At 47.7% G+C, this 25,951-nt stretch overlaps 1 protein-coding gene across 4 annotated transcripts; it reads left to right on the forward strand.

Moving 5' to 3' along the window:
• The first annotated feature begins 1,062 nt into the window (after positions 1-1,062).
• Positions 1,063-22,146, forward strand: CTTNBP2NL (CTTNBP2 N-terminal like). Of its 4 annotated transcripts, none has more exons than XM_068995688.1 (5): positions 1,063-1,109; positions 6,260-6,367; positions 15,343-15,573; positions 17,263-17,370; positions 18,151-22,146. In XM_068995688.1, the coding sequence occupies exons 2-5, from the start codon at positions 6,269-6,271 to the stop codon at positions 19,627-19,629; spliced, it is 1,917 nt and encodes a 638-aa protein (XP_068851789.1). In that variant the 5' UTR covers positions 1,063-1,109; positions 6,260-6,268; the 3' UTR covers positions 19,630-22,146. The 4 variants fall into 4 exon arrangements, with proteins under 4 accessions (XP_068851789.1, XP_068851790.1, XP_068851791.1 ...); XM_068995689.1 differs by lacking the exon at positions 1,063-1,109 and adding an exon at positions 1,141-1,214; XM_068995690.1 differs by lacking the exon at positions 1,063-1,109 and adding an exon at positions 1,402-2,541.
• Positions 22,147-25,951: the final 3,805 nt, after the last annotated feature.

The raw sequence follows: 25,951 nt of genomic DNA on the forward strand, positions 1-25,951 counted from the left end.
ATCAGCGTGCTAGCAATGCTGAGCACATCTCGTGGGAAGCTCAGAGGCGGAATGATCGGCCGTGTTTTGCACAGAAAGGGTTCGTTCCCATTCCTGCTGCCCCGCCGGCTTAGCAGAGTGCTGGGTAAGCAGCTCTGACAGCAAAAAACCTGCTGCCCTCAACAGTGTCGGTGACCCCATGGCTGAGGCATCCACGGGCGACATTCCCTCCAGCAACCGTCTCCAGCGTAATCAGGGCTCTTTCCTCAGATGACAGCAGGTAAACAAATAGAAATGCTGAATTTTCCACAGCACCTCCCCGCAGAAGAGTTGCTCGGCACTTGCAAAAGCTCATCAGAGGGAAGTTGTGCCCGGCAGTGAGGGCTGTGCCCACGCCGAGGGCCTGCCCAGGTGAGTCACGCTGCAAAGCAGCGCTGTTAGAAGGCTGCTGCACAAAGGAAACAGAGATATTGTAAACACCCTCGGGCAAACCATCGGTCTCCAGAGGCCAAGTTCAGGTGCCACGAGGGGAGCAGGACCTGGAGGTGTCAGGGGAGAGAGACTGTCCGGGAATCATGAGGGGTCAGGGCTCAGAACCCCTGCGAGGGGCACTGTTCTGCCACAGGCACCGTGAGAGGGTTTGAGGGCACTGCTCTGCCACGGCCACCACGGCGATTCACCTGCCCCGAGCCTCCTTCAGGCCGGCCTGAGCCTGTCCCTGTCCTGGGTTCGCACAGCCCTTCCTGCCGCTGGGACCGGGCCCGGCCCTGGGATCCGGACCGGGACCGGGATCGGGACCCGCCCGGGACAGAACCGCGGGCCGGGAGCGGCGGCTCGGGCGGTGCCCGCAGCCCCGCCCCGCCGGAAGTGACGCACCAATCACGGCCGCCCTCTCGGTCCGCCGCGAACAAAAGGGATTTTCAGCGGCGGCCCCGCCCCCCGCGCTGCCTGATTGGCTGTGCCGGCCCCCGCCCCGCCTCCCCCGTGGCGGATTGGCCCGCGGCCGCGGCGGCGGCGGCGCTGATTGGCGGGCGCGCCGTCGGTCAGCGGGCGGGGCGGAGGCGGGGCGGGGGCGGGGCGGCCGATGGGGAGCGGCGGCGGCGGCGGCGGCGGCGCGGGGGGCAGGGCAGGTCGGTGCGGTGGGGCGGGCGCGGGTCCCGCTCACGGCTCGGTGCGGCCCGGCGCGCTCCGGCCCGTCCTGGCGTGGCGCTGCCCCCGCGGGTGGGCAGAGGCAGGTGTGGGGCGGCCCGGCCCGCGGGGGCTGAGAGGGGCGGTGGCGGGGCCGAGCCCCGCTGCGGGCGGGGGCGGCCGCAGTCGGGACTAGGGCGGCCGCAGGCGGCGGGGAGGGGATGGTATCGGGGGGGAACGGGGAGATCGGGGGGCGCGGAGGCCGGGGGGCGTTACCGGGAGTTGGGCGTCGCTGCCCGGTCCAGCCGGGCCCGGCGCACCGAGGGGCGATGGAGCCGGTTGTTGCTCCCCGCGCCGCGCCCGCTTTCCTCCCTCGCGGCCGGGGTCCCCGGGCAGCGGCGGCCGCGGGCTCCGGTGCGGCGCTTCTCTTTGTCCGCCGCGGTCTTACCGGGCCGGTGCAGCGCGGGAGCCATCGAGCCCGGCCCCTGCCACCCCTTCCCCGATGCCCGCGCCTGGACGGTGCCGGTCCCCGGGCAGCGCCGGCTGTGCCGCTGGCGGCTGCAGCAGCCCGGTGTCCCGGGGTGACCCGCGGTGTCCGCCCGTCCCGGTGCCGGGGTCACGAGCGATCGTGTGGCAGGGGGGGGCGCGGCTCCCCGGGCGGGGGGGGCTGAAGGTCAGAGGAGCCAGCGATGGTTTAAATTCTCTCTCGAGGAGCTCCAGTTGCTGCACAGGGGCTGTTCAAGGACCCACACAAAATACGTGCTCAAAATTTTGCTAATTTGCTACATTCTGAGTATGACTTCAAAAATGAATGGGGTGAGGATAGTTTTTTTTGTGGGTAGATGTCCTTTCTCCTTTAGGGCTGAGATACAGAGGTGAAGGAGATAAAAACACTTCTCATTTTAACCTAATTCCCCACAGTTCTGATGCAATGCCAGGTAGCATTGTGGACACACAATTATTAAGTCTATTTTAGTTTTTTTTCATTACATAAACATAATGTAATTATTGGAACAACTCAAACACTGCCCGATACACACAGCAGCAGTTTTGGGAACTTGTCTATCAGGACTTCTCAAACTGGTCATTTAGATTCTCCCATGAATGCGAATATATACGACTGCCCGTGCTGGCTCCTGGAAAATACCAGTTCCTCTTCAGGAACACAGGAAAGAAAACTAAGCTGATTCAGGATTATTGACATTGTGGCATTGTTGCATTGGTGTAGGTTTAGGAAATACCCTCTTTCAGAGGAGGGAGGAACACAAGCTTTGTTCTTCATGATGTTTTTTTATAAAGTGGAAGAGTTTTGAGCCGAGGGTTCGCAGAGGATCTTGAAGCTTCCCCTTGACAAGCTGCCCTCCCAGTGCCTCGGGACTGCGCGTTCAGCTGCTCTTTGGTTCCTGCCCCCGACTCCAACCTTTGCTGAAGTTGGTGGGTGAGGTTCTCTTGTGCTGGCAACATTCTTTCAGTGAGTTCGTGCCCGTGTGTGTGTGAGACCAGTGAAGTGTAACTTGGAATGGTTTCATAATCATCGCGCCGTGATTGAGGGCACGGAGGAGCTGCCACGGGCAGCAAGCTTATCTCTTGTTCCTCAAGTGGCACATGCCAAAGATAACTCCCCCGGTTTGTTGGCTGGTGTGGTTGTACATACACTTAAACTGCTCTTGAAAGTTATTTTCAGTTAAATACTGGGAAATAACCTTCTTAGAAGAGTTTTATCTCCTTGGGGGGTGGGCATGGGTCCGCTGAGGAGACTCCAGCACTCCATAGCTGAAAGGAAGCTCACCTTTAGGCAAGCAGAAAGTAATTATCTTTGTTTATGCTCTAAACTCGGGCTTATTGTCCAAAAATGGTGGTGTATCTCAGACTCAGGGAAAATATTTATATCATCAGACTAAATAACAAGGCCTTTGTGGTTTGTGATCTGTGTGAGTGCACTCAGTGTATTTCCCTGGATGTAAAGGTGTAATGTTCCCCTAGATCTGGTTTCTGGTGCCGGGAAGCTCTGTCTTCTGGTTAAAGGTTTGGAAGTAGAGGGTCAAGTTCCCCAGCTGAAGTGTCCAGATCCCTTTGGTAGAACGGGGCTGTTTGCAAGGGGGAGAACTGGGTAATTGAATAGAGTTGGTGTGATCTTTTGTTAAAAAGTGGGATGAGGGAAGGCACAGGGATGTGTAGCCTGAAAGCAGCCTGAAAAGTCACCTCAGGAGCCTGGAGGGCTGGGAATGGATTTGGATTTAGGTTTGGATAGGGGAAAAGGAGCTCAAATACATGCTTATTGGCTCTTTGATCCAGAGATGCTTCTTGTTCCTGTAAAATAATAACATAAAATGAATAGGGCTTTTCCTCCCCCTCCAGTTTTCAGCTCCCTAGTGCCCTTAAAGGGAATGCTTGGGATTGTAATCCATTCAGCATAACAGACATCTGCCTGGTGTGTTCTAAAAGCTCCCTTCAGATCAGTGGAGAATACAGGTACATTTTGGTGTTTTTTTAGAGCAGTGACTTTATTTGTAGTATCTGCTCCCAGTCTGTTCTCTCGGCAGTGGGGGGTAACTGATGCAAACAAAGCAGGTAGAGATCTTCTCTAGCAGCAGGTTGCACATGAGGAAGCTGAGGCTTCCTTATGTACCTTTAATGTTACCTCTTGTTGTTGGATAAATGATTGCTGTGCAAACTGGCTCCTGCTCTTTATTTCTCTGAAGTATTTTTACCTGTGTATTTTAGGACAGGGTTTGTTTATGTTATTGAGCGCATTAAAGACTACAGAGGCATGGCAAGAATAGCATGGCTTATTGCTGTAACACTGGGAAGCACAAGTCACAATGGGAGTGGTTAGAATATAGAGTAGAAATTATTGCTGCCCTGACTAATAGCTTTAAAATGCCAAACTGCAGCTGGTAGCTGTCCTTGCTATAAGACTGAGCCGTTTGGTAGCTCAAGGGGAGGTGCAGCTGCATGTTTCCACATTATCTCTTTTTAAGGGAAAAGCATGGACACAGTCATGTTGAAAGTCCATGTTCAACAGTTACTGTCCTGGGGTAACAGAATTATATGATACACTTTGTTCTAAGATCTCCAAGGAAGCTTCTCCTTTTTCAGTCTGGTTTATCATGCCCCAACACTTCTGTAACTTGGTGAGTATCTGGCAATAAAAGTTGTTTCTCATCAGTATTGATTCAGTCTTAGAACCTGTAAATTTAGTTTGAGCAAGGACTGAGATGGCTTTGAAACCAAGCCGTGCATCTCCTAAGGAGATATATGGATATTCCACATCTAAAGGCTGCCCAGGGAAATGTTGCAGCTTTGACAGCACCAACACAAACATGGTAATTAACAAAGACTAGCACCAGGCTCTGTCTTTTCTAACTCTGTGTGGCTGCTTTATGTTTTAGCATTTCTTTGCTGTTTCTGTTGCCTTCTCCTCCCATTTTTCTAAGATGACCAAGTTGTAAGTCACACTCCTTCCACGTGGTGTCAGCTAGCCAGGCTCCCCACGGCGACAGAACCCTCCAGCCATGTCCGGACCTGGGGGAGGTGGTCAGGCTCCCACCCTGGACATCTCTCGGTCAAGGTCCATTGGCTGAAATGAAGTGATCAGTGCTGAAGAGTGACCAGCACTGCCCTGGCCCACAAAAATGTGATTGGAGTCAATACAGTGAGTTTCCTAAATGATACCTTTGTGTCAAGTCTTGATCAGGCTTCTTCATCAGGCTGACACGAGGACAAATATGAACAGATTTCCCAAACGTTCCACTCGTGGATTTTCTTCTTGAATACGTGAATGGATCTGCAGTAGGGAACAGAAATGCGATGCTGACAGATCTGTGGAGTCCAGTTCAGTTTGGTTTTGGAACAGCCAGTCGTGGTCACTTCCACTGGCGCTTCCTTGAGCGGCCCATGCCAGTGGGAGGGTGAGCCAAGAGAGCCTGGAAGAAACGTTGCTGCTTTATGGAATTTCATGTAGAGCACTGTGTGAGGCAAGAATGTGAGTTTGTGATGAGACACTTCCCTGATTAGCAGAGGGGCACAGAGGAGATTTCTCTTGCTGTATGAAGACTACAGAATTTTCTGTTCCCAGCGACTGGAAAACTGCTCTGGCGAAAACAAGACAGAACTTGCTTTTGTGTATAACTCTCCAAGGCACAGTTATGCAAATCAGTTGTAAAGGAGCAGTGACTTCAGACAAACTAGACTTCACTTGAATGTTTTAGCTAGATAGACTTCTCCAGAAAGGGATGATTTAACCCTTTATCACTTGCCACTGGAGTTTGATATCTCTGAGTAGCTTCCTCACGCTGTAGCATTTTCTGCTTGACACAAAGCATGGTGAAAGATGGACATGACTTGGACTCAGAAAAGTGTATTTGATGGTGGTACAAAGCACAGGACTGTATCAATGGGTATATTTGCATCAGAGACAAGGATTTAGTCTGAAATTATTTCCATTTTTAACAAAATAATGTAATAAAAAGGGTTATTACTGGAGAGTGTTAAGTATATCAGCAAAGATGCAAGGGAGTATAAAGCTTCTTTCTGTGCAGCTTAGATGATGGATCTCGTATGTAGGCAGTAACATTATATTTAATAACTGATGGTGATATTGAAACGGTTTGAAAGAATAGTAATTAAGTGTGTATTTTCTGTGGCATTGGTTTTTGTAAAGTGATTTGGGCCTGTTCTGTTAGTCTGGATAATGGCATTCCCAGGAAGCATATCTCAGCACTGCAACATTCCCATCACTGTTGAGTTCCTGTGGGTGGCCTGGCTTGGCCTGCGTTCATCTCAGCTCCTCGGTGATGTTTGCAGCTGTGTGATGCAGATGTGTAATCAATATGACTTTTAAATATCCATGTTTTTCCCCTCTCCTGTTAACTTTGGCTACTTCTTGGTGAATATTGTCTGGTCCTGTTAGCCTTCATGTTCTGCCGTCACCATCTGGGCGTGCATGTGTTCGTGTCCCTTGGGAGAGGGTGACAAATGCATCTTCTACAACTGCTCTTGGAAGCTGGAGAGAAAATGATCCCCCCTCAGGGCAATTTGCAATCCAAAAAACTGGGAGCTGAAGTTAAATGCAAATTATACGTCATAGCTTTGAATACTGATTTTAATGTCCAAGGAAATACCAACTAAACTAGGTTTCATTATTTTTCAGGTTTTCAGGATGAATCTGGAAAAACTCAGCAAACCAGAACTACTGACGCTGTTTAGCATTCTTGAGGGAGAATTAGAAGCAAGAGATCTTGTCATAGAGGCTTTAAAGGTAGGTTTTAAGTATCAGGATAAGAAACAAACATGACAACAGTACTACTGTAAGTTCTGCAGAGTGCTTGTATCCAAGGTGAAGTTCAGAGGTAAAGATTTATTACTGGTTCAGAATCCCATCTTAGTATCAGCAGGATTACATCATAAATGCTGTATATAATTTTTGTCTTGGAATTCATTGTTGGAAGCTGGCTGCAAGAAGCACTTTGGTATTGAAATACAGTGTTACACGTGTGTTTTCATCCTTTCTGATAAAGAACCTTGTGTTTCTGCTGTGTAAAAGGCTTATAAGAATTCCTTTGTAGGTTTTTTTCTCCCTTAGCAAGGAGGGCTGCTTAAAGCAGAAACTCTCCTTGCCAAGAGGGATCACAGATTAGACTTTTAGTGACAGTAACGTCACACTAAGTAAAAAGCATCCATGGCTTTGTGTTGGCTAAGCCACTATAAGCTGGCACTGCTGAGAGCAGCAGCCCTGAGTGCTCAGCTACTTATTCTTCCTCTTTGCTGGCATGAGCATTAGTGTAACCTTCCAGTGAGGCAGATGCCAGCTAAAACTGCTCCAAAAAGCCATTTTCAATCCATGTCAGTGCAGCTGAGGTCGGGGTGCTGTGAGGGCATGTGATGGGACAAGGCAGGGGTGGTGCTGGAGCCGCTTCTGGCAGGTGGAGGAGAACTGCTCACGGTGCAGGAAAACTGGCTAAGTGGTGTGGGCTCTGTGCTGCTGCTGACCTGCATCAGGTGGTGTGGGCTGTGGTGCTCTCTGCACAGTTTGCTGTGTTAATATTGAGACTGGAAATTATTTTTTAAAATACATTGTCTGTGTGTAATTCTGCTGCTCTTTGAGGGATGCCTGGTTGACACTGTGGACAAAACACTGGTATAAATGATGGCAGGGGTCAATTTTGGAAGAAATTAGTTGTGTCAGGGTTGAATATTAAAGGCTTTTTCAAGCTGACCTGTCACTTCTCATACTGTTTAAAACTTGCAGCTATTTCAAAAGAGGAATGGCAGCTTGCAGGCCTGAGAGCTGCAGGGGCTTGCTTTTCCAGCAGGAGTTTCTCCAAACACCTCTTAGGGCAGTGGAGGGATATCCTTCTCCAGAACAGTCAGGATACTTATGTTTGTTGTTAGTTGCTTTTGCATCCTTTTATTTGGGAGGAATATTGTTACCTTCTCAAAACTGTTGGTCAGGTGGAAGGTTTGGTTTCTGTTTTGAAACACACTTTCTCCTCTGTCCTGAGATCTGTTTTTTTCATTGTGTGTGGTCAGAATGCGTTACCAAAACAAGCCTCACTTCAGTATTTCAGTGTAAAATGTGTATAATGGAGCACAGAGAGACTGATGGGAAGAAATGTAGCAGCTCCATTCCAGAGACTTTTTATTGCCTGCTTTCCAGTAGTGTAAAGCAATTATCTTTCCTGTTGAAATTTAACTTGCAGTTCCCTCTTGTGTGAGGAGATGAATACAGTAAGAATACCCTTTGACGTAATTTGTCAAGTACTCATAACTGAGAAGAAATTAAACGAAATTGTAACCTATGCTTGATAATTATGGAGTATAAAATACTGAGCTAATCAAAGGTTAGTGCTATTTTCCCCTTCCTCTCTCAGGGATATGCTGTAGTGTTTCAGATTGTGAGGAAAGCTGGAGGTGGTGCGAAAGGGCAATGAAAGCTTCAAATCCAAGCTGGCTCTTGCTGCCTCCTGAGAGTGATCTTAGGGAAAATTTGCCACCCCTGGAATGTGGCCTCTGCCCGCAGTGCTGTGAGATGTTGTAGGTCTCCAGCTGTGCTGCTCCTCAGGTCCAAAAGCTTGTTCTGTGATGCTGCAGCCCAAGCCTGCCTTCCTGCTGGCAGCAGCCCTGTTGCCCTTTTGATACATGGAAGGAAAAGTCATGTAACTGCTTAATCTGGTGGCTGGGCAAAGGTTCAGCAGTAGAGAACTTCCAGCTTTGCTTTGTCCATTTATTTGGAATATCCAGCTAGAGAAATTCTGGCCTTACACTGTTTTTCTCATTGTTTGCTGATAGTAACTGTGGTAACAGCTTTACCATGCCTCACTGGCTGGAAGACTGTGTGTGACTAATTAAAGGAAACCTTGCTAATCTGTTTACTCACGTTTTGATGCATGAAAGTACTGCCCTGAAGAAAAAAACCTTCTAAGGCTGAATTAAAGATTTACACTTGAGAGCATTTAGTTTGACTTGCATATATTGGACAAAGTGAGTAATTTACACTGAGAGGAGCTGGGACATCCAGGGCTGAGGGAAGCTGGTTGTTCCACACACAGAGGAAGGAACTGTCTGACAGGGTCTCACAGCTCTCTCTGTTCCCTAAGTGTTATGGACAGTACCTGCCTTGGCAGCTGGATTTCCTTGGAAGAGTAATAGTTTTGTGTTAAATGTGGACATATGTTGGGAGCGGGTGGAGTTCAATCCTCTGAACTTTGTTAGGGGATTGCATAATCCTAAACCACAGCAGTGATTTTCTCCAGCAGTTATGTTAAACACATAGATGTCAGTGGCTGGAAATCAGAATTTTGTCTGCCTGTTTGCTTCCCACATAGTAACAAAAACAGGTTTCCCTTCATGGGCTAATTTTACTTCTGCTTCAGATTCAAATGTTTCCAAGCTCTGGTTGAGTCAAATCCTTTGGTACATGATAGAAAAGGACAAGCACTTGCAGAGGAAGAGTCCCTTAATTTGTAAACACGTAATCCAGTGGTAGTACAGTCTGCAATAACTGATATTCCTGCATGCTTAGAGACAAACATTTAGCATCTGGCATTTAGCAGAGAGAATCCATGTGTGCAGATGACAAAGCTTAAAATAGTTTTCTTCTGCCTCACGGTGTTAGGCACTTGTTGGCTGGCACTGGCCCCGTTCCCTCTCTGTGTCAAAATCGAGCTGCTGAGCCGGGCGTTCCAGACACTGCTTGTTGAACTTGCTTCTTTTTTCTCCCTCTTTTCACCCCCTCTCCCCAAATCTTGACCCTTTCTTCCTTTGCTGTCTGACAAACTGACTGTATTCAAAATATACTTTCCCAGTGCTTCAGTTTGCTTCCTCTGTTTTAAAAACTCTTGGGGAAAAAATAAGATTTTTTTTTTTTTTTTTTGCCTGAAAGTAGCTTCCTGTCCACTACATAAATCTCAATGTTCTCCTTGGAACAGTTTTAAGCCTCATTTCTTATTGTGCTCCTTTTCCTGTAGTTATAATTATGTTTATATCATCCAAAAAACCCAGATGCTGTCAGAGACTTGCATAATCCTGAGAGTTAGACTCTCAGTCCTTATTGCTGTGTAGGAAGGATTGCATGAACCACAGGTTTGCCTTCGGAAATAGCACACCATGACTGGAAACAATTCAATATTTAAATGGATCTCTATCACTGTGTTAGAGCACTTTGTTCCCTCCTCCCTGTTCTTTTAAAGAGAGTTTTCCATACGTTAGAACTGAAGTTCTGTTTACTTTTAGAAAACAGGAAACAGCTTTCTGACTTATTCTTTTATGTTAATAAGGCCTCAGGCAATTTACACTGGAATAGAAACTATTTTGTGTTAATGACTGGGAGCTGGTATTCATCTCTTTGCTTCTGAGTTCAGTGATTCACTATAAAGCAACATTAATGCATTGCAAAACTAAGTGCTGTTTGTTAGTGGATTTAGAAATTAGGTTTACAGTGCAGTTTCAAAAACGTAAGTCCACCTCTTGTTTAAATAAAAAGAAAAGTTCAGTAATACAAAACCTTCCTGGTGTTAAATCTTTCACAGATGGGGCAAGTTGGGCTTATGCATCACTTACAAAGCAGCTCCCATGCAGCAGTGTTCCCATGGATGCTGTCTTGCTGGAATGCAGGCATTCCTTACAGCTTTTCTTGCAAGCTTGGGGAATTTTTTGTTTATTTCTTGCTTGGAGCAGCACCATTTGCCAGTGTCTTGCAAAAACTGACTCTCCTCACCTTTGCAGCACCCAGGTGTGTGCTGAGCCAGGAGCAGAGAGGTGGGAATGACTTCCATGCTGGAAGGGCTCCTGCTCTGAATTCCAGCTGTCTGGGTGTCGCTGGGTCCCCCGGTTTAGGGGTGACCAAAGTGCTGTTCTTGAGCACTGTGCAGTCCCAAGACCACCATCCCAGGGTGCTGGGAGCCAGGCACAGCCAGGCTTTCACCACAAGTTCCCAGGGAAAGAAGTTGCAGTTTTGTGCTGCTTGACATTTCCTAAGAAAACTTGTATTTTTCAAAGCTGAGAACAAGTCTTACTTGGGTAATATGGGTAGCTCTCGTTTGTCAGGTCTGCTCACTTGATATAATGGTGGCAATTAAGACACATGCTGCATTTGAGCAATTTACTTGGTGGCTCTGTGCCTGGCATTGCTGCAGAGCTGGAGCTAATTTAACACTGGAAATCCCACTTCAGCATTTTGACATTTATTTTTGAACAAAGCAAGTGGTCCCCCCCCCCCATTTCCCTTCTCTCTGTCAGTGGTTGTTGTGACCTCAGCCTGTCTTTATTCCCAACTTCTGTCTCTGGAGAGAGAAGCTAATAAGGAAGTTCAAGGCAGTAAGGAGCTATTTAAAGCTTATTCCACTCTCTGCTACATGGAGGAGGAATTTCTGTGCAAATTATTACTGGAGAACTGCAAACTCAGTAGCTATAGTTAATTAAGAGTGTGTTTGTCTTATACCAAGGGTTAAAACCTGAACCCTGAAATTACAGGGAAGAGAAATGCTCTACTTGATGTCCAAAAAACACTTGAAATAAGTCTTGGAAATTCCCTGTTTGACGTTCCAGTAAAACAAGTTGTAAAGATTACTGAAGAGAGAGAGAATATTCTGTCGCATAAACAAGGTTTCAGTAGAAGGAAATATTTTATTTTTAAAAATAGAGAAATAGGTTATGGGAAACATTCATCCCAAAACAGCCTAGAAATCCCAAGAGGAAACAGTATCTTTTTCCTAACAAAGCAAAGCCTTTGCTTTGCCTGCCTGCACAGGAAACATCTTTTCAGTTGGGTCAGATATTGCTTCTGCCCCATAAAATCAGAATTATCTCTTCCCAAACAGACCGACAGTGGGCAATTCCCAAACTTGAGCTCAAAGCCAGCCAGCTTCATGTGGAACCCTCTCTACTTATGCCTTACTTTTCCAATCTTCTGGAATTTTATTTTTAAGGGTAGTTCGCATGTATAGTTCCTTCTTGTTTTTAAAAGCACCCCAAGCTCATATGTTATCTTACTTTCCTGTTGGGAGAGGTCAGTTTAATAGTCTTGAAAATTGCTGAATAATTAATTTAGTTGCCTCTAGAATTTGAATGTTTTGGTGGGAAATTCACAGTTCTGCATGTTTGAGATGATAGAGGTGGAGGTACTAAATTTGAAGATCTAATTGCACAGAATTGCATCTTCTTTCAAAGCACCATTGCTGATGTTGGAGGTACAAATGTCATCTCTGGTGTTCAGACGAAATTTTCCACTCCTAAGCTAACACTGCATTTGTAACCTTATTTCCTTTTTATTTAAGCCTTATTTCCTGTGGATTTGTGTTTTCTATGCTGGGATCTGAGATCCAGGTTGATTTTTTTTTCACTCTGGGCTCACTAACAGAGTGTTTCTCTTCCATCATCAAGTTCCTTCTGTTCTGGAAGTTGAACAACAGCTGTATTTAAGGTAGAATCCAGTTCAGACAGGACAAAATCAGAAGTGTTGAAGATGTTTGTACGTGACCTCCAGTGACAGAGAAGTTGAGCTGCAGAGTTGTCTCGGGGAGGAGCACAAGCCATGGCAGAAGTCACTCTCTGTGACACTCCCACACCTGTATAAAATAACCTCTGAGATTATGGCACTGTGAGTTAATTTTCCAAGAGCTGCCTTGATGATTTAGGTGACCCAGGTGGCTGCTCTGTAGGAGCTGTAGCACAGAGGTGTCACGGGCTGGAAAATCCCTATTTGCATTTCCAAGTGCACAGTGGCCCAAATGCCAAAGCACTGGGTTTGTTTTTGCAAACTTGATGTGGTCAGTGTAAGATGACCTGGTTAAGACCTTTTCTAGTCTAGACAACTTTAATTAAATGTTTATGCTCTGCTGGCTACTAAAGAAGAATAGCTGGACTTGAGAAAGCTCTTGATGTTATGATAGTCTCATCTGTTTGTCATGCTGGTTCAGGAGAATACTTAATTGCTTAGAGTAGCAAGGAAGAACTTCTTGTTCTTTCCCAAACAGGAAATAAACCACCCCACTAAATTCAACAGAGTTCAGAGCCCAGTGCTGTGAGGAGCAGAAGAAAACATGGCTTTTGTTACACCTTCAGTATTGCAAAAATCACCTTAATCTCCTGTTTTGGAGCTTTTATTAGGAAGAACTTTCCCAGCAGTAAAGGCAAGGTTTGTTTACACAGTTGAAGCACTGGTGCCCTTCTGAAGGGTCTCTCCCATGTTTCTGTGCAGAATGGCCAGCACTGGCTTGAGTTGGGATTAAGCTCATCTGTCAAAGCAGTTAGGCCAGCTGGATGGAGATCCCAGTTCATATTTACAGACTTATTAATGCTTGAGTCACTTAGAAGTTCCCTCCGCACTTATATTGAGGTTGCATTGAGTCATTTTTATAAATGCTTCAGAAAAACAGAAGATTCCCTGTTCCTAAAAAATTTAAAAAACCCCAGTAGTTTTTCCTGTGATTCATTAAACCAGGGCTGCCCCATTATCCAGGGCTGCTCTCGCATTTCCAGGGCTGATCTTTTCCTTCCTCTCCTTTTTATTGTTGTGTAAAGTTAGAACAATATCTGAAGCTCTGATCAAAGGTATCCACAGTTCCTGATGGATATTGCTGATAGAGAAGGAGGGGTATCTGTAAGTGTGAGCTGTTCCTCTGTGTTTGTTTGCTGGAGGGTTAAAATCCAGCTCCAAACTGGAATCACAGGACAAATGTCTCTAATTTGGTCATGGGGAAGATATTTTGGGTTGGGTTTTGTATGCCTCTTGTAAGGTAATGCAAACACTTTTCCTTTTAAGAGCAAAAATCTTTTTTTTTTTTAGTTTATTTCATGTTAATCACATGGCCACATTTCAGAATGCAAGTGGGACCAGAAAATCCCACCAGCTTTTTGAGTAAAACCAAGTTTTATTGTTTAACTCTCACTGTTCCAGTGTAGCTCTACCAGCTGCTGGGGGGGGGGTGTTCCATGATTCTGTGACTCCTGCTCTTGTGTGCTCGAGGGAAGCATTTGTGGTTTTGATACTGGGACATCAGAAAAGAGCCATTCCAAGAAGTTCTGGCTTCTGAGCTGTCTTTTCATTTGAGTCAGGCTCAGTCTTTCCTATTTAAATTATGTCCTTGTGCAGTCCCATAAGAATGGGTGACAGTTTGCCATTCCTGCTCCCTGAAAGGGTTTCTGGGAAGTGCACAGCGAGGCTGGCACGGGCTGGCTCTGCATTCAAAGCAGGGAGCTTTGTTCAGCTGAATGCCATTCCCAGCATCAGCAGAGTTGGGGTTGTGTGGGACTCGTGTTTAGAGCCTTCCACCAGCTCCAAAAAGCTGCTGTGCTTGACTTAGAATGGGTTATCTGCTTTTTGTGCTCTGCCCAGCTGGGAGCAGAGGGGTGAAGCACACCTGAGAAGGTGCAGGCAGCATTTGTTTGGGGCAGTTGCTCAAGGAAGAGACATGCTGTGTGTGTGCTCTGGCAGGAAAAGTGCATTTAGGATTAGAACTCTCCTGTAGATCACACATGCTAAAATACCTTCTAAATTAAATGCACTTTGATAAAGGTCCCGGGGCTCACTCTGGCATTTCAGTGGTGCAGGTGTCTCGTGCAGAGGAAAAACCCACATCTTTCTGTGTCCTCACTGAGGACATGCCAGTGCAGAACAGACCAGTGATTTATATGCTGTAGAAAAGAAAAGGTATGAATTGTCATGGTAACCAGTCCTTACAAGACAATATGAATCAAGGGGAATCAAGTTGAAGTCTCATGTTCAGGTGCTATTTCTTGGCAGGAGCATCAGCTCTGCTGGGCTCGGGGTCTTGCTATCAGTAACACGCAGGGGAATGAAACACGGTCACAGGTTTTCACATATGCTCAGAATTCAGCCCAGAACCATTTCACTGGAAATCAATGATTATATTTCTTAGAGCCAAAACAGCTCTGAGGGCTCTTTTCAATCTAGATCTGTTTTTCCTCCTATGTCTTTTGTTGCATAAATATTTAGTTTCATATGGTTTCTTATCATGGTGGTAAACATGCAGATAATACTTTCATATCTGTCTCCTTATGAAATTTTGTTTTTAGAACAGTCATCACTGGATAGGATAAGCCTATTGGTATCCTAACAAACAGATTTCCAGGTGGAGTGGCTGATTCATAGAATAATTGAGGTTGGAAAAGACCTCTGAGATCATCGAGTCCAGCGATTAAATGCTGTAAATGTAGAGCCTAGTACGTGTGAGTTGGCTTAATTCTTACAAGCACCAAAAGAAACCTCATCATTCCTGTCTTGCTTCTTGAGAAACTAAACTCTGTTTAGTCTGGATGAGAACATTACTGATTTTATTAACAATTCACAGATTTATAGACTCTTGCAAGAATGAAACTCTTTAATTGCTCAACATGAAATTCTTTGATGGTGACATAGTCAAGGAAACCACACAACTGCTTTTTTCACTGATGCGACAATAAATGATTAAATCTTTTGTTGAGCAAGAGTTGGTACTTACCTTCTTTCCTTTCACACAGCTGTGGAATGTAAATCATGGCCATGGCAGGTAGCTGTGGTATGAGGATGTTTGTAGACTGAATATATTGTGGAGATGCTGTGTTTTTAAGCAGTATTTTTCTTTATTTCCTTTATTTCTAGCAGATAACAGGATATGAATATGTGTTAAAGTCTCCTTAAATGGAAAACTGGGGAAAAGGAATATTAACTGTAAAGCTCTGTCTTCTTTAGCTAGTGTAAGTGTATTAAAATGCAAATCTGTTCTTGTGTTGCAGGCCCAGCACAGGGACACATTCATTGAGGAACGCTATGGGAAATACAACATCAGTGATCCACTGATGGCTTTGCAGAGAGATTTTGAGACCCTGAAAGAGGGGAATCATGGTGAAAAGCAACCAGTATGCTCCAATCCTTTATCTATTTTGAAAGTGGTGATGAAACATTGCAAGAATATGCAGGAAAGAATGTTATCCCAGCTAGCTGCTGCGGAAAGCAGACACAGAAAGGTAGGTTTTGCCTCAATTAAGATGTGCAGAAGTTGACAGTTGCATTTTGATAACACGTTAACTTCAGCAAAAACGCTTAAATGCCCTGAGGTTTGCTAACTGAAAGGACTTCACACCTTTGTTTAAATTTCTCACTCCAGGTGATGCAGCTGATGAGCTGATTAGTTATAATTCCAGAATTTGAAATATACACAAGGTGTTTTTCTTAGGACACACCAAAAAAGATCTAGCTTACAGCTGGGAAGTATACTGCTTCCCAAAATTCAAGAAAGGGTTTCTGGAACATGGAGTTCTCAGCAGACCCATCACTGTCGTGCCTGAGACCTGTTCTCTGTGGTTATTGAAAAGCTGGTGCCAGGTGAAAGCACCTCCTTGTGCTTCCCTAAGGAAGTATGGAGTAACCAAAAGTATTTTTCATGCCATTTGGCCTTTTTAATGAAGCACATATTATTCTTCAGACACACATTTAATGAATATTGACACCAGTAAAGTACTTGGTCAGGTGTCAGACTGTACTTCCAAAAAAATTTGAAGTCACTAGAAGTAAACAAGGCTGTTTTTCACTTTCCAGCCAAATATCCAGCTAAATCATACTAGTAAAATCAGATATTTTTTCACCTTTTCCTGTCTACTTCTGTGAAAAGCTTCCTGTATACTTGATGATATTTAAGCATTGTTTGGAAGCTTAAATTTCAGGAAGACTGAGGAGCTGCTAAATTCATGGTGAGCATGTATTGGGAGAGCTTAGTTTTGGTGATGAGATACAGCAGAGCCTCTTGGGAAGTTCGTATTCTGGCTTTTTTGTTGAGTTAATAGCATTTCAATTATTCATGTAATTCAGTGTTAAAGCTGAAGGAGCTCCTTCACTGGGTCCTTATGGGAGGCAGTTTCACTTCAAGAGCTCATCTTGTTCTTAAGTGGGAGAACAAATTAATGTTCTTTAATATAAACTTTACACTGGAGTCCTCACGTCCCTGTAAGGCACTGGGGAGAAGCCTGTGTAGGAGTTGCTGCTGGAGCCACAGCAGGGACTGTCCTGTTGTTAGTGTGCCATGGCTCCTGGATGCAGCACCTCTGCTCCTGCTGGGCCTTGCGTTGATGGTCCTGCCAGGAAATTCTGAGCTTCAAGGGATAAGAGGCACAAACTGAAGTACAGGAATTTCCAGCTGAATATGAGGAAAAACTGACCTACTTTGAGAGTGACAGAACATTGGAACAGGCTGTGGAGGGGTTGTGGATTCTCCTTCCCTGCAGATATTCAGAACCCTCCTGGACTGATCTATGCAACCTGCTCCAGGTGACGCTGCCTTGGCAAGGGGGTTGGACTGGATGATCTCCAGAGATCCCTTCCAACCCCTGGGGTGTGGGCACCATTCATAACATGAACTTCTCATGGATATTGCACAGTCTGGGGGAAAAGTGAGCAATTTAGGTATTTAATAGTAAAATGAGCACAGCTCCAGTGTGAGGTTTTCCTAACGTCTTTCACAAACTGACTCAATTTGACCAGATAATAACATACATTGAACTTGTCCAAAAGCTGCTTTTCTGTAGGATTTGAGTTGAACTTGGGTGTCTGAGGCTGCCGTGGTTGCTCTCTCGTGTCATTCTGGATGTGTACAAAGGCACTGATCTCTTCCTGCCCGTGAGGGCACCTGGACGTTGAAGTAGCTGATGTTTGTTGGGCAGGTGATCCTGGACCTGGAGGAGGAGAGACAGCGGCACGCCCAGGACACGGCAGAGGGGGATGATGTCACCTACATGCTGGAGAAGGAGCGGGAGCGGCTCACCCAGCAGGTACCACTCGGGCTGGTCATAACCCAGCCCACAGAAACCCCAGGCTCCTGGGCAGTGAACTCGGCAAGGATGTGATGAAAGAGTAGCAGGAACCTCCCTCTGTAAGGCACTCCTAGCTTTTATCATCTTGATATGAAAAACAACCTGAAATTTCTCAGTGTGTTTTGGGAGCTGAGCAGTGCTAAAAGGTATTAATAGGCAATCAAATGCTTTGAAATCTTACTTCAGCCCGAAATCTGATGAGTTCTGAAGAACAGGGCTGCACTTACAATTGATAGCGCTCTGCAGTACTCAAAATTCAGAGTAAGTCGTGGAAGATCTCCTGGGAATGTTGTTCAGAGACAGTAATAAATATTTAAGCCACTGTTTTCTGTTACTCAAGCACTGTAGCCTTTATTAAACATATATAACACAGCAGCATTTTAAAGTCTAAATACCTTTAAAAGGCAAACTGACAAAGTAGTAAATGAGGTGGAAGGAAGCTTTGCTTGTTCAGTCAGTGCATGACAGACTGGGTGTATATCTCACTAAAGGTCAATTGAATTTCATACAGGATAAAACTACTAGTAAGTAATAATTGTTACTATGTGCAAGCTGAGTCATTCCAGACTGTCTTGCAGATTTCTGGGGGCAATAACCTCTTTCTTAGCCATTGTCATCTTTTACTGTGTAATTTCTCCAAGATACGCAGTAAACCTGTTCCCTGTGGGGTGTTGCTCTGCATTCACTTTCAGGAGGTTTTATGGTTCCCTTACAGTCTGTTTTGTTCTTAACTTCCAGGTGGAGTTTGAAAAATCCCAAGTGAAAAAGTTTGAAAAAGAACAGAAGAAGCTGTCAAGCCAGTTGGAGGAGGAAAGGGCACGCCACAAGCAACTGTCTTCCATGCTTGTTGTGGAGTGCAAGAAAGCCACTGCCAAAGCAGCTGAAGAGGGCCAGAAGACAGCAGAACTGAGCTTGAAACTGGAAAAGGAGAAGAGTAAGGTGAGTAAACTGGAAGAGGAGCTGGCAGCCAAGAGGAAGCGGGGTTTGCAGATGGAAGCACAAGTAGAAAAGCAGCTCTCAGAGTTTGACATTGAAAGAGAACAGCTGAAAGCTAAGCTGAACAGAGAAGAAAACCGTACAAAAGCACTCAAAGAAGAGGTGGAATGCCTGAAGAAAGCCCTGAAAGAGCTGGAGGCTTCTTGCCAGGAGCACAGTCCCTCCGAGCCTGTGCAGCCCAGCCCCTCGGTGACATCCAGGGGGGTCACGACTGACAGTCCCCCAGTGAAGTCTGTGTCCTGCCAGACTGAGTGTCTGCAGGCAGAGCGAGCAAACCCTGCCAGCACCAGCAAAGTTGTTCACACAATGTTTGCCAGCCCCTCTACACCTGTTCATTCCTATGCAAAATCCAACGGGCATTGTGACACAGACGGGCAGACGGGTGGGGAGCTACTGCAGGCAAATGCTGCAGAGAGCCAAGTTCAGAGGGAGAGATCTGCTGCAGCCTCAGAAAATGCAGTGGAGAATGGAAGTTCTCCTGTGAGAATGGAGTCACCAGTGCATCTGATGTCCCAGCTCCCTTCTGCTGGTGTGTCCCTGTCTCCCAGCAGCACAGCTGCCTCCTCTCTGACCCCTTCTCCCTGCTCCTCACCAGTGCTGACTAAACGCTTAGTGGGAGCCTCTGCCAGCAGCCCTGGCTACCAGTCCTCCTACCAAGTGGGCATCAACCAGCGTTTCCACGCGGCTCGGCACAAGTTCCAGTCTCAAGCAGAGCAGGACCATCAGTCAAGCGGCCTGCAGAGCCCACCCTCCCGGGATTTGTCTCCCACCCTGGCAGACAACTCTGCTGCCAAGCAGCTGGCCCGCAACACGGTCACTCAGGTGCTGTCCAGGTTCACCAGCCAGCAGGGTCCCATCAAGCCTGTCTCTCCTAACAGCTCCCCTTTTGGCACGGACTATCGAAACCTGGCAAATGCTGTCAGCCCCAAAACCGAGTCTGGTCACTCTCCAAGCCCTGTCAAGGTTTCCAGTCCTCTAAGCCCATTGTCTCCTGGAATTAAGTCACCAACTATTCCTAGAGCAGAAAGAGGGAACCCTCCACCCATTCCTCCAAAGAAACCCGGCCTCGCTCAGTCACCTGCTGCCCCTGCTCCACTAACCAAAACCTCTTCCCAGGCCTCCTCCCTGGGTGCCCCCATGGACGTGGCGAGTAGCTGCTCTAACAACACTGTCGTGTCAAATGGCAAAGACCTGGAGATCCTCCTGCCAAGCAGCAGCTAGTATCCAGAAAATGGGAATGTGACATTCCACAGCTTAGCTTACCCTGGAGCTAAGACACTGTTTTTCCACTCCATGTTATTTATTTCCATAGTAGCAGATTCTGTCTGTATAAAGCGTTTAGTATATTTTTTTTTCTTTTTAATAGGTAGGAAAATATTTTTGTTTATGAAGAAACCTTAACTACAGCTATACAGTAGCCTCCAAATGTCTCCTGGCAGCAGTCAAATCATTAGAGATGACAACCATAATCATGTGGTGGGAACCATAATCATGTGGTAGGACCTATCAACCTTAATGGGACTGAAATGCTACTTTTAAAGTATGCAGAAATAATTTTTGCAGACTTTTTACTCCGATGAACATTTTATAAAAGTGCCTGAACTAAGCTTGCAATATGAATGTGATTCTTGGGAAAAGGTGAGGAGGGGAACATCTAGCTGCAAAAACAAATTCTTCTGAGTCCTGAATGTTGAAACCAACACTGGTTTTCCTTCTAATTCTCTCCATTTGCTAAGATAAGTTAGCAAATGTGCTTCAAATTTTGCAAGGTGACCACCAGACCGGTGCAGCCAGCCAGGCTGTGTCCTTCAGGACATAGCTCCCAGCTCTTTGAGGAAGCACACATGAGTTTCTTGGGGTAAAATTTAGTTGTGATATTATCCAGATTACTTCTCTGACAGTATTCCTTGTCTATCTTGTTCTTTCTGCTTTCCTGACAAGATGCCTGTGTGCTTTAAATGGCTAAACTCTGGTTTCTGGTGTATCACCTGGAATTTTCAAACTCTTCAAGCATTCTACTGTTGTGTGTAGAACTTCTGAGAAAAGGATCTTTCTGTTCCTTTACAAAGATCTCACTGTTACTTGTGAAAAAATAGCTTGTCCATACAATACAGTTTTTTTGCAACAGTAACATGGGATCTTTGACTGCAAACAAAAGCAATAATTTTGTTCCTCCTCTGTGTCAGTTAAGTCTGACCTGGATTTTACCCACTAGCTATGGCTAGCTTTCCTGGCTGCAAATACGGAATCAAATCATTGCTGCTGTGGAATTGAATATGTAGGTCTGTGTAAGTATGTCCCACACATACACACAGTGTACGAGGGAAATATTTCTTTATTTTTGATCTTCTGCCTCATAGGAAGAAAACATGGCAATTCACTGAGATTTAAAAAAATTCTTCAGTGAGGAATTGCCTAAGTTTGAGGCAGATCATGTGTGTGAAGAAGCAGCTGGTTCCTGTGCAGAAACGTTTGCTGCAAGAAAACCAGCAGGCACAGCACAGTGGGTTTCTGAGTCACTGCGCTGAGAAATGCAGGACAAGCACCACAGATCAGTGGCAGAGGCTGAGAGCACGATCCCGAGTTAATGATCTCGGGTGTTGGATGTGAGCTGATCCTAAATTTAGAAACTGGACTTGCTGCTCGGTGTCATCCAGCGTTTAGCACTTCCCTCAGCAGCAGAGTCGTGTTTGCACAGAGCACAGCTTCCACTGCCACAGACACATTCTCCTGTGTCAGTTTTCACTGTTTCATTAGGCAAAATCCCTTTGTTGTGGGGAAACCACATCCATCCCTGTGCCATGGGAGGATGCAGAACTGCCCATGGCAGAGGTTCCTTTGGGCTTTGAGCCTCATTCCGTAGGACATTGGAGCTCTGTGCTGCTCTGAGGTGGCTGTTGGACTCGCCCCACACAGCCATGGCAGGGGTTTAGAGGTTTGCAGAGACCTTTTAGTAGCCTGTTAGGTAGTGGTATTATGGGCTGTTTTTCCTAATTCTGTGGAGCAGTCTGTGTGCTGGCAGCAGGGAAACAGAGGCAGCCAGAGCTAAGTGGGCAGCAACTCTTTTGGAAGCACATTTATTACTTTTTTAACTAAGTCTCCACAGCAGATTTTTTTCCTCTTGCTGAGAATAAATGTAAAAATGGATGGGCAGATGCATTTTGGCCCATGTATCCCTTTTGATTGAAAAGTGAGGCTTTTGTATACACTGCTTTAATGAGTTTCTCTGCTTTTACATTAATCTGACTGGTATTATCCCCTTTCTTTATTGATAGCTCTAGAGAGAGAGATACTATGATGAAGTCTAATAGCAAATGCACTGAGTACTGTTTCTTCTAAAATATAATGTGGGAAGGGGGTATGCAAAAGAATGTATTTTTGCTAGTAGACTAACTTCTGAAAGAAACTAAGCACAAGGGATTAAAATGGATCCAACTAATTCAGCAAGACTTTTAGAGTTAGTATTTAACTGTTGATGTAGATTCTGTGTGGAAGCAACTAAATATTTCTTCTCTAACTCATGTGTCCTAAGCAGACATTGTTGCAGAGTTTGTCACTGGCTAATGGAGTATAATGAAGTGCAAAACATATAACACTAGTATTAGTTCATTAACACTTGTAAATTTGTAAAGCCAAATGTACCAAGCTAAACTCTTTAATCATTTTTATAGCTGATGGCATTAGACATGTTAAACATTCGTATTATCAATAAAGGATTTTATTTTTAAGATGTGCAAATTGCTTAAGGAAATGTTTGATGTTGGGGCTGCCCAGCAGGAAACAGTCCTGGTGGTGGTACCTGGGCATCTGTGCTCACCTGGAACCTGGAGCTTTAATGGAAGCTTCAAAATGTCAGAAGAAAGCAAATGTGTGTGGGAGTACAGTGGATCCTGAGCAGTTGTGGCTGCTGCAGCCTGAGCATATTGCTCCTCCATTTCCACCCACCTACAGCTGCTGGTGCTGTAAGTTGGGAGGGGCCCTGGGACAGTGTGTGCTTCAGTTGGCACAGCACACTCTGGGTGCTCCAGACAGCTCTGGCTTTTATGTATTTTTAAGTAAAAACAGTTTTCCTAGAGTACCTCTTTGCCACAGTGTCACGGTACTGAATGGATAATGCTTCCTATTAATGAACTCTCTGGGGTTTGGGGGGAAGGAGATACCCCAGTCCCCTGCTGATGGTTCACACAGGATACAGACTCACTCACGGGAATTCCCTCTGCCGCTGAGGAGTGTAGCTCAGTTATGTCACAGGATACAGCTGGGAACAGACCCTGGCTTCAGGAAAAGCCGCTTGGTCTGGCGTGCAGCATGTCCATGCACAGAACCATCAGCCCTCTGCCCTGGAGAGCTGGGGGTGCTCCGGGTGCCTCCCTGCCCTCCTGCAGGGCAGAGCCCACAGCTCCTGAGTCTCCCTAATGTACCTCAACAGTGACCTGATTTCCTTATCTTTATATCAGTTCAGTTGAACAGGTTTTGCAGCAGCCTGGGAAGAAGCTCTTTGTTCACCTCTCCAGGCTTGATGACATCCCCGAGGCCGTGCCAGTGCTGGTACCAGCCGAAAGCCACCGAACTGGTGCTGCTTCCCGGGACAGCCGGAGGTGAGGAGCGCTGCCCGGACAGGAACGGGAGCTGGTGTGGCTCAGCCACAGCCCTGATGGCTTTTTATAGCAGCGGCGGTGGTGGGTCCTTGCCCAAGCATGGAATGCTGACAAACCTTTGGGTAAACACCTCCGTGCTGGTTCCTCGTGCCTCCGACACGCCACGGTGTGCGCTGAGCACGGGCGGTATTCCCAGTCCCGGATGGGGCGAGGCTGGCGCCGGCTTTCAGTGGGATGACCCGAAGCCAGTCTTGATCCTTGTCCTGGTGCCCGCTCGCAGCCGGTTTCTGTGCAGGGGAGAGGGAGTCAGTTCCTTGGGCACAAGGCATTCTTTCATCCCCTAAAACGCATCCGTGCCAGTTCGGTTTCTGCGTGTGCGGGGCGAGGAGAGGAGCCCGGGGTTTGAGCAGGGCGAGGAGGGGAAATGGGGGTTTTGTGTGGGGTACGGAGAGGGGCCAAGGGTCTATGGAAGGCGAGGAGGGAGCCCAGGGATTTGTGTGGGACAAAGACGGGGCCTGGGGATTGGCCACCCTCTGCACATGGGCTGCAGGCACTGCCGGGTGTGCGGCTGTGGCTGGGGAGCGCTGTCCCGAGCCACCTCTGCCCCCGGGCGGAGCCGGGGCTGCACCCCCTGATCCCCACCCTGCCTCCAACGCTCCCGGGCTGGGCAGGAGAGCTCAAGGCAGCCTAGGAGAATGACGAGGAGCTCAGGGACGGGCAGGGATGCTCAGGAGCGGGCACCTCACTGCAGCCCGGGAAGGGCTCGTCCCGCGCCCGGTGCGCGGCGCAGCGGGGCCGCTGGAGGGCGACCGGCACCCGGGAACGGGAAGGGGAAGGGGAAGGGGAAGGGGAAGGGGAACGGGATGGGGAACGGGAACGGGAACGGGATGGGGAACGGGAAGGGGAAGGGGAAGGGGAAAGGGAAGGGGAAGGGGAACGGGAAGGGGAACGGGATGGGAAACGGGAACGGGAAGGGGAACGGGATGGGGAACGGGAACGGGAAGGGGAACGGGCCAGGGCTGCTCCCCGCCTGCTGCCCCCGCCCGGACCCGCTCCGCGGCCGCTCCGCGCAGACCGCGCTGGGCAGCGGCAGCGCCGCACCCGGGACGGGCCCCGCCGCTGGGCTCCCACATCGCAGGGAAGGGCACCGAAGGGCAGGTCCATCACAGCGCATCCCTGTTGCAGGACACCCCTGTCACCGGGCACCCCTATCACAGGGAATCATCCGGGAAGCGTGGTTGCCCCCAAATGCTGCGACCTACTTTCTGTCAGAAAAAGCTCTTTTGCGTAGGCGTGCATTCAGCCTGAGCACCAGCTCGGGGCCATCCGACCCGCGGTGCCCGTGGACACGGTTCGCTTGCACAACCCGGCCCTGGCTCTCGCCCTCCGTCGGGGTGCACGCGGCCAAGGAAGGCTTCAAGCCCTGAGTGTTGTTGTGAAAAGTTTTCATGCTGCAGGTTTAGCACAAGCAAACATGCCAAGAAGCTGAGCTCTGCTTACCCCACTTCCCTGCCCCGCTAATTCCGCCTCGGCCCCTTCTGCTGATAACCCCTGGGCGCCGGCCCGGCGCCGCACTCAGCGCCACGGCCCCATCACCCGGCAGCTGCCAACCCGGGAACAACCCACCACGGCAGCCGGAGCAGCAGGTTAAAGGATCTGGGAAAATCACTTTCAGGGCAATCATCTCTTTCGGTATGAAGACAGGGAAAGTAGCACACACAGGGGTAGATTTGGATATTGAAACACCACGTGCTTCTGTTGCAGTTCTCTGCTTCCAGTTTGTACATCCTTCTGCCGTGTTTTTCCTGGTGCTGCTCCATGCTGGATCCCTGCTCGTCCCTAAGGGTCTGTACCTGCTCGGGGCAGGTAGGATTTCATAAAATCCATGTGCATGGCTGCAACGGTGTTTGTAGACCAACCAATTGTGAAACAACAACCAATTGTGAAACACCAACCAATTGTGGTTCAGCTAATTAGGAATCAGTGAGGGTCCAGATGAAAACATTCCCCCATGGCTGCATGATTTCAGCTTCACTGGGCTGTTGATCCTACGTGCTGCATGCCTGGGGTCAGCCCTGGCTGAGGGGTGGCTCTGAGGGGTGCTGAGGGCCAGCTCTGCTCCGAGCGAGCCCGCAGGGTGGGCTGGGCAGTTGCTGATCTCCATGGAGAGCCACCCTGCATCAGGGATGCTTTGGAAGCTGAAGCCAATGCAGGATCCAGGGCAGCTGTTCAGGTCCCAGCTCGCTGCTGGTCCCAGGTCAGGAAGGGATCTGCAGAGCTCCCGACCTCAGGCACTGGTCCCCTGCACTGCCCTCCCACAGGGTGAGCAGCTCTTGAGTGCCTTACAGACAAGAGCATCGAGCTGAAGAGCTGATTCTGATTGTCTTCATCCTGCTCTGCAAGCAATAGGGGAATTTTTTCGTGTGGAGTCCAAAGAGCTGTTTACACATTGATGCCACAGCTCCATGTGCTGCTTGCGAAGATCTGGAGGAGCAGCACGTTCACTGGGCCTGGGCACAAACTCATCTGGTGCCCACATGCCATGGACAGAGACCCCTCTGGAGTCCCTGTGCTGCCCAGCAGTGCCCAGTGCTCCCTGCTTGCCTCCCATCCCATCCCAGGATGGATCTGCTGCTGCCAGCACCTACAGCCAGGTGCCAGAAAGGGGAAGACGGTGTCTGATGGTTGCGAGCTGGTAGAGCTGCAAACCCTAAGTAAACCCTGGTGAGTGGAGGGTGAAGGGCAGTGTCTCTAGGGTGTCCTGGAGGAACAGCTGCCCACGGGCGCATTTTGGGCCAGGCACAGTACTAAGGGTGTTTAATGCAAGGTCACACAGTGACAAAATAGACCAAGACAGAGACACGGCCTGGCCATGAGGGAGCAGGGGGCAGGACCTGTCCCACTGTCTCCCCTACAGCCCACAGCAGCTTCTTGGGTGGGTTCCT

The sequence above is a fragment of the Aphelocoma coerulescens genome, chromosome 26 (genome assembly GCF_041296385.1).
Source record: "Aphelocoma coerulescens isolate FSJ_1873_10779 chromosome 26, UR_Acoe_1.0, whole genome shotgun sequence".
NCBI lineage: Eukaryota > Metazoa > Chordata > Aves > Passeriformes > Corvidae > Aphelocoma > Aphelocoma coerulescens.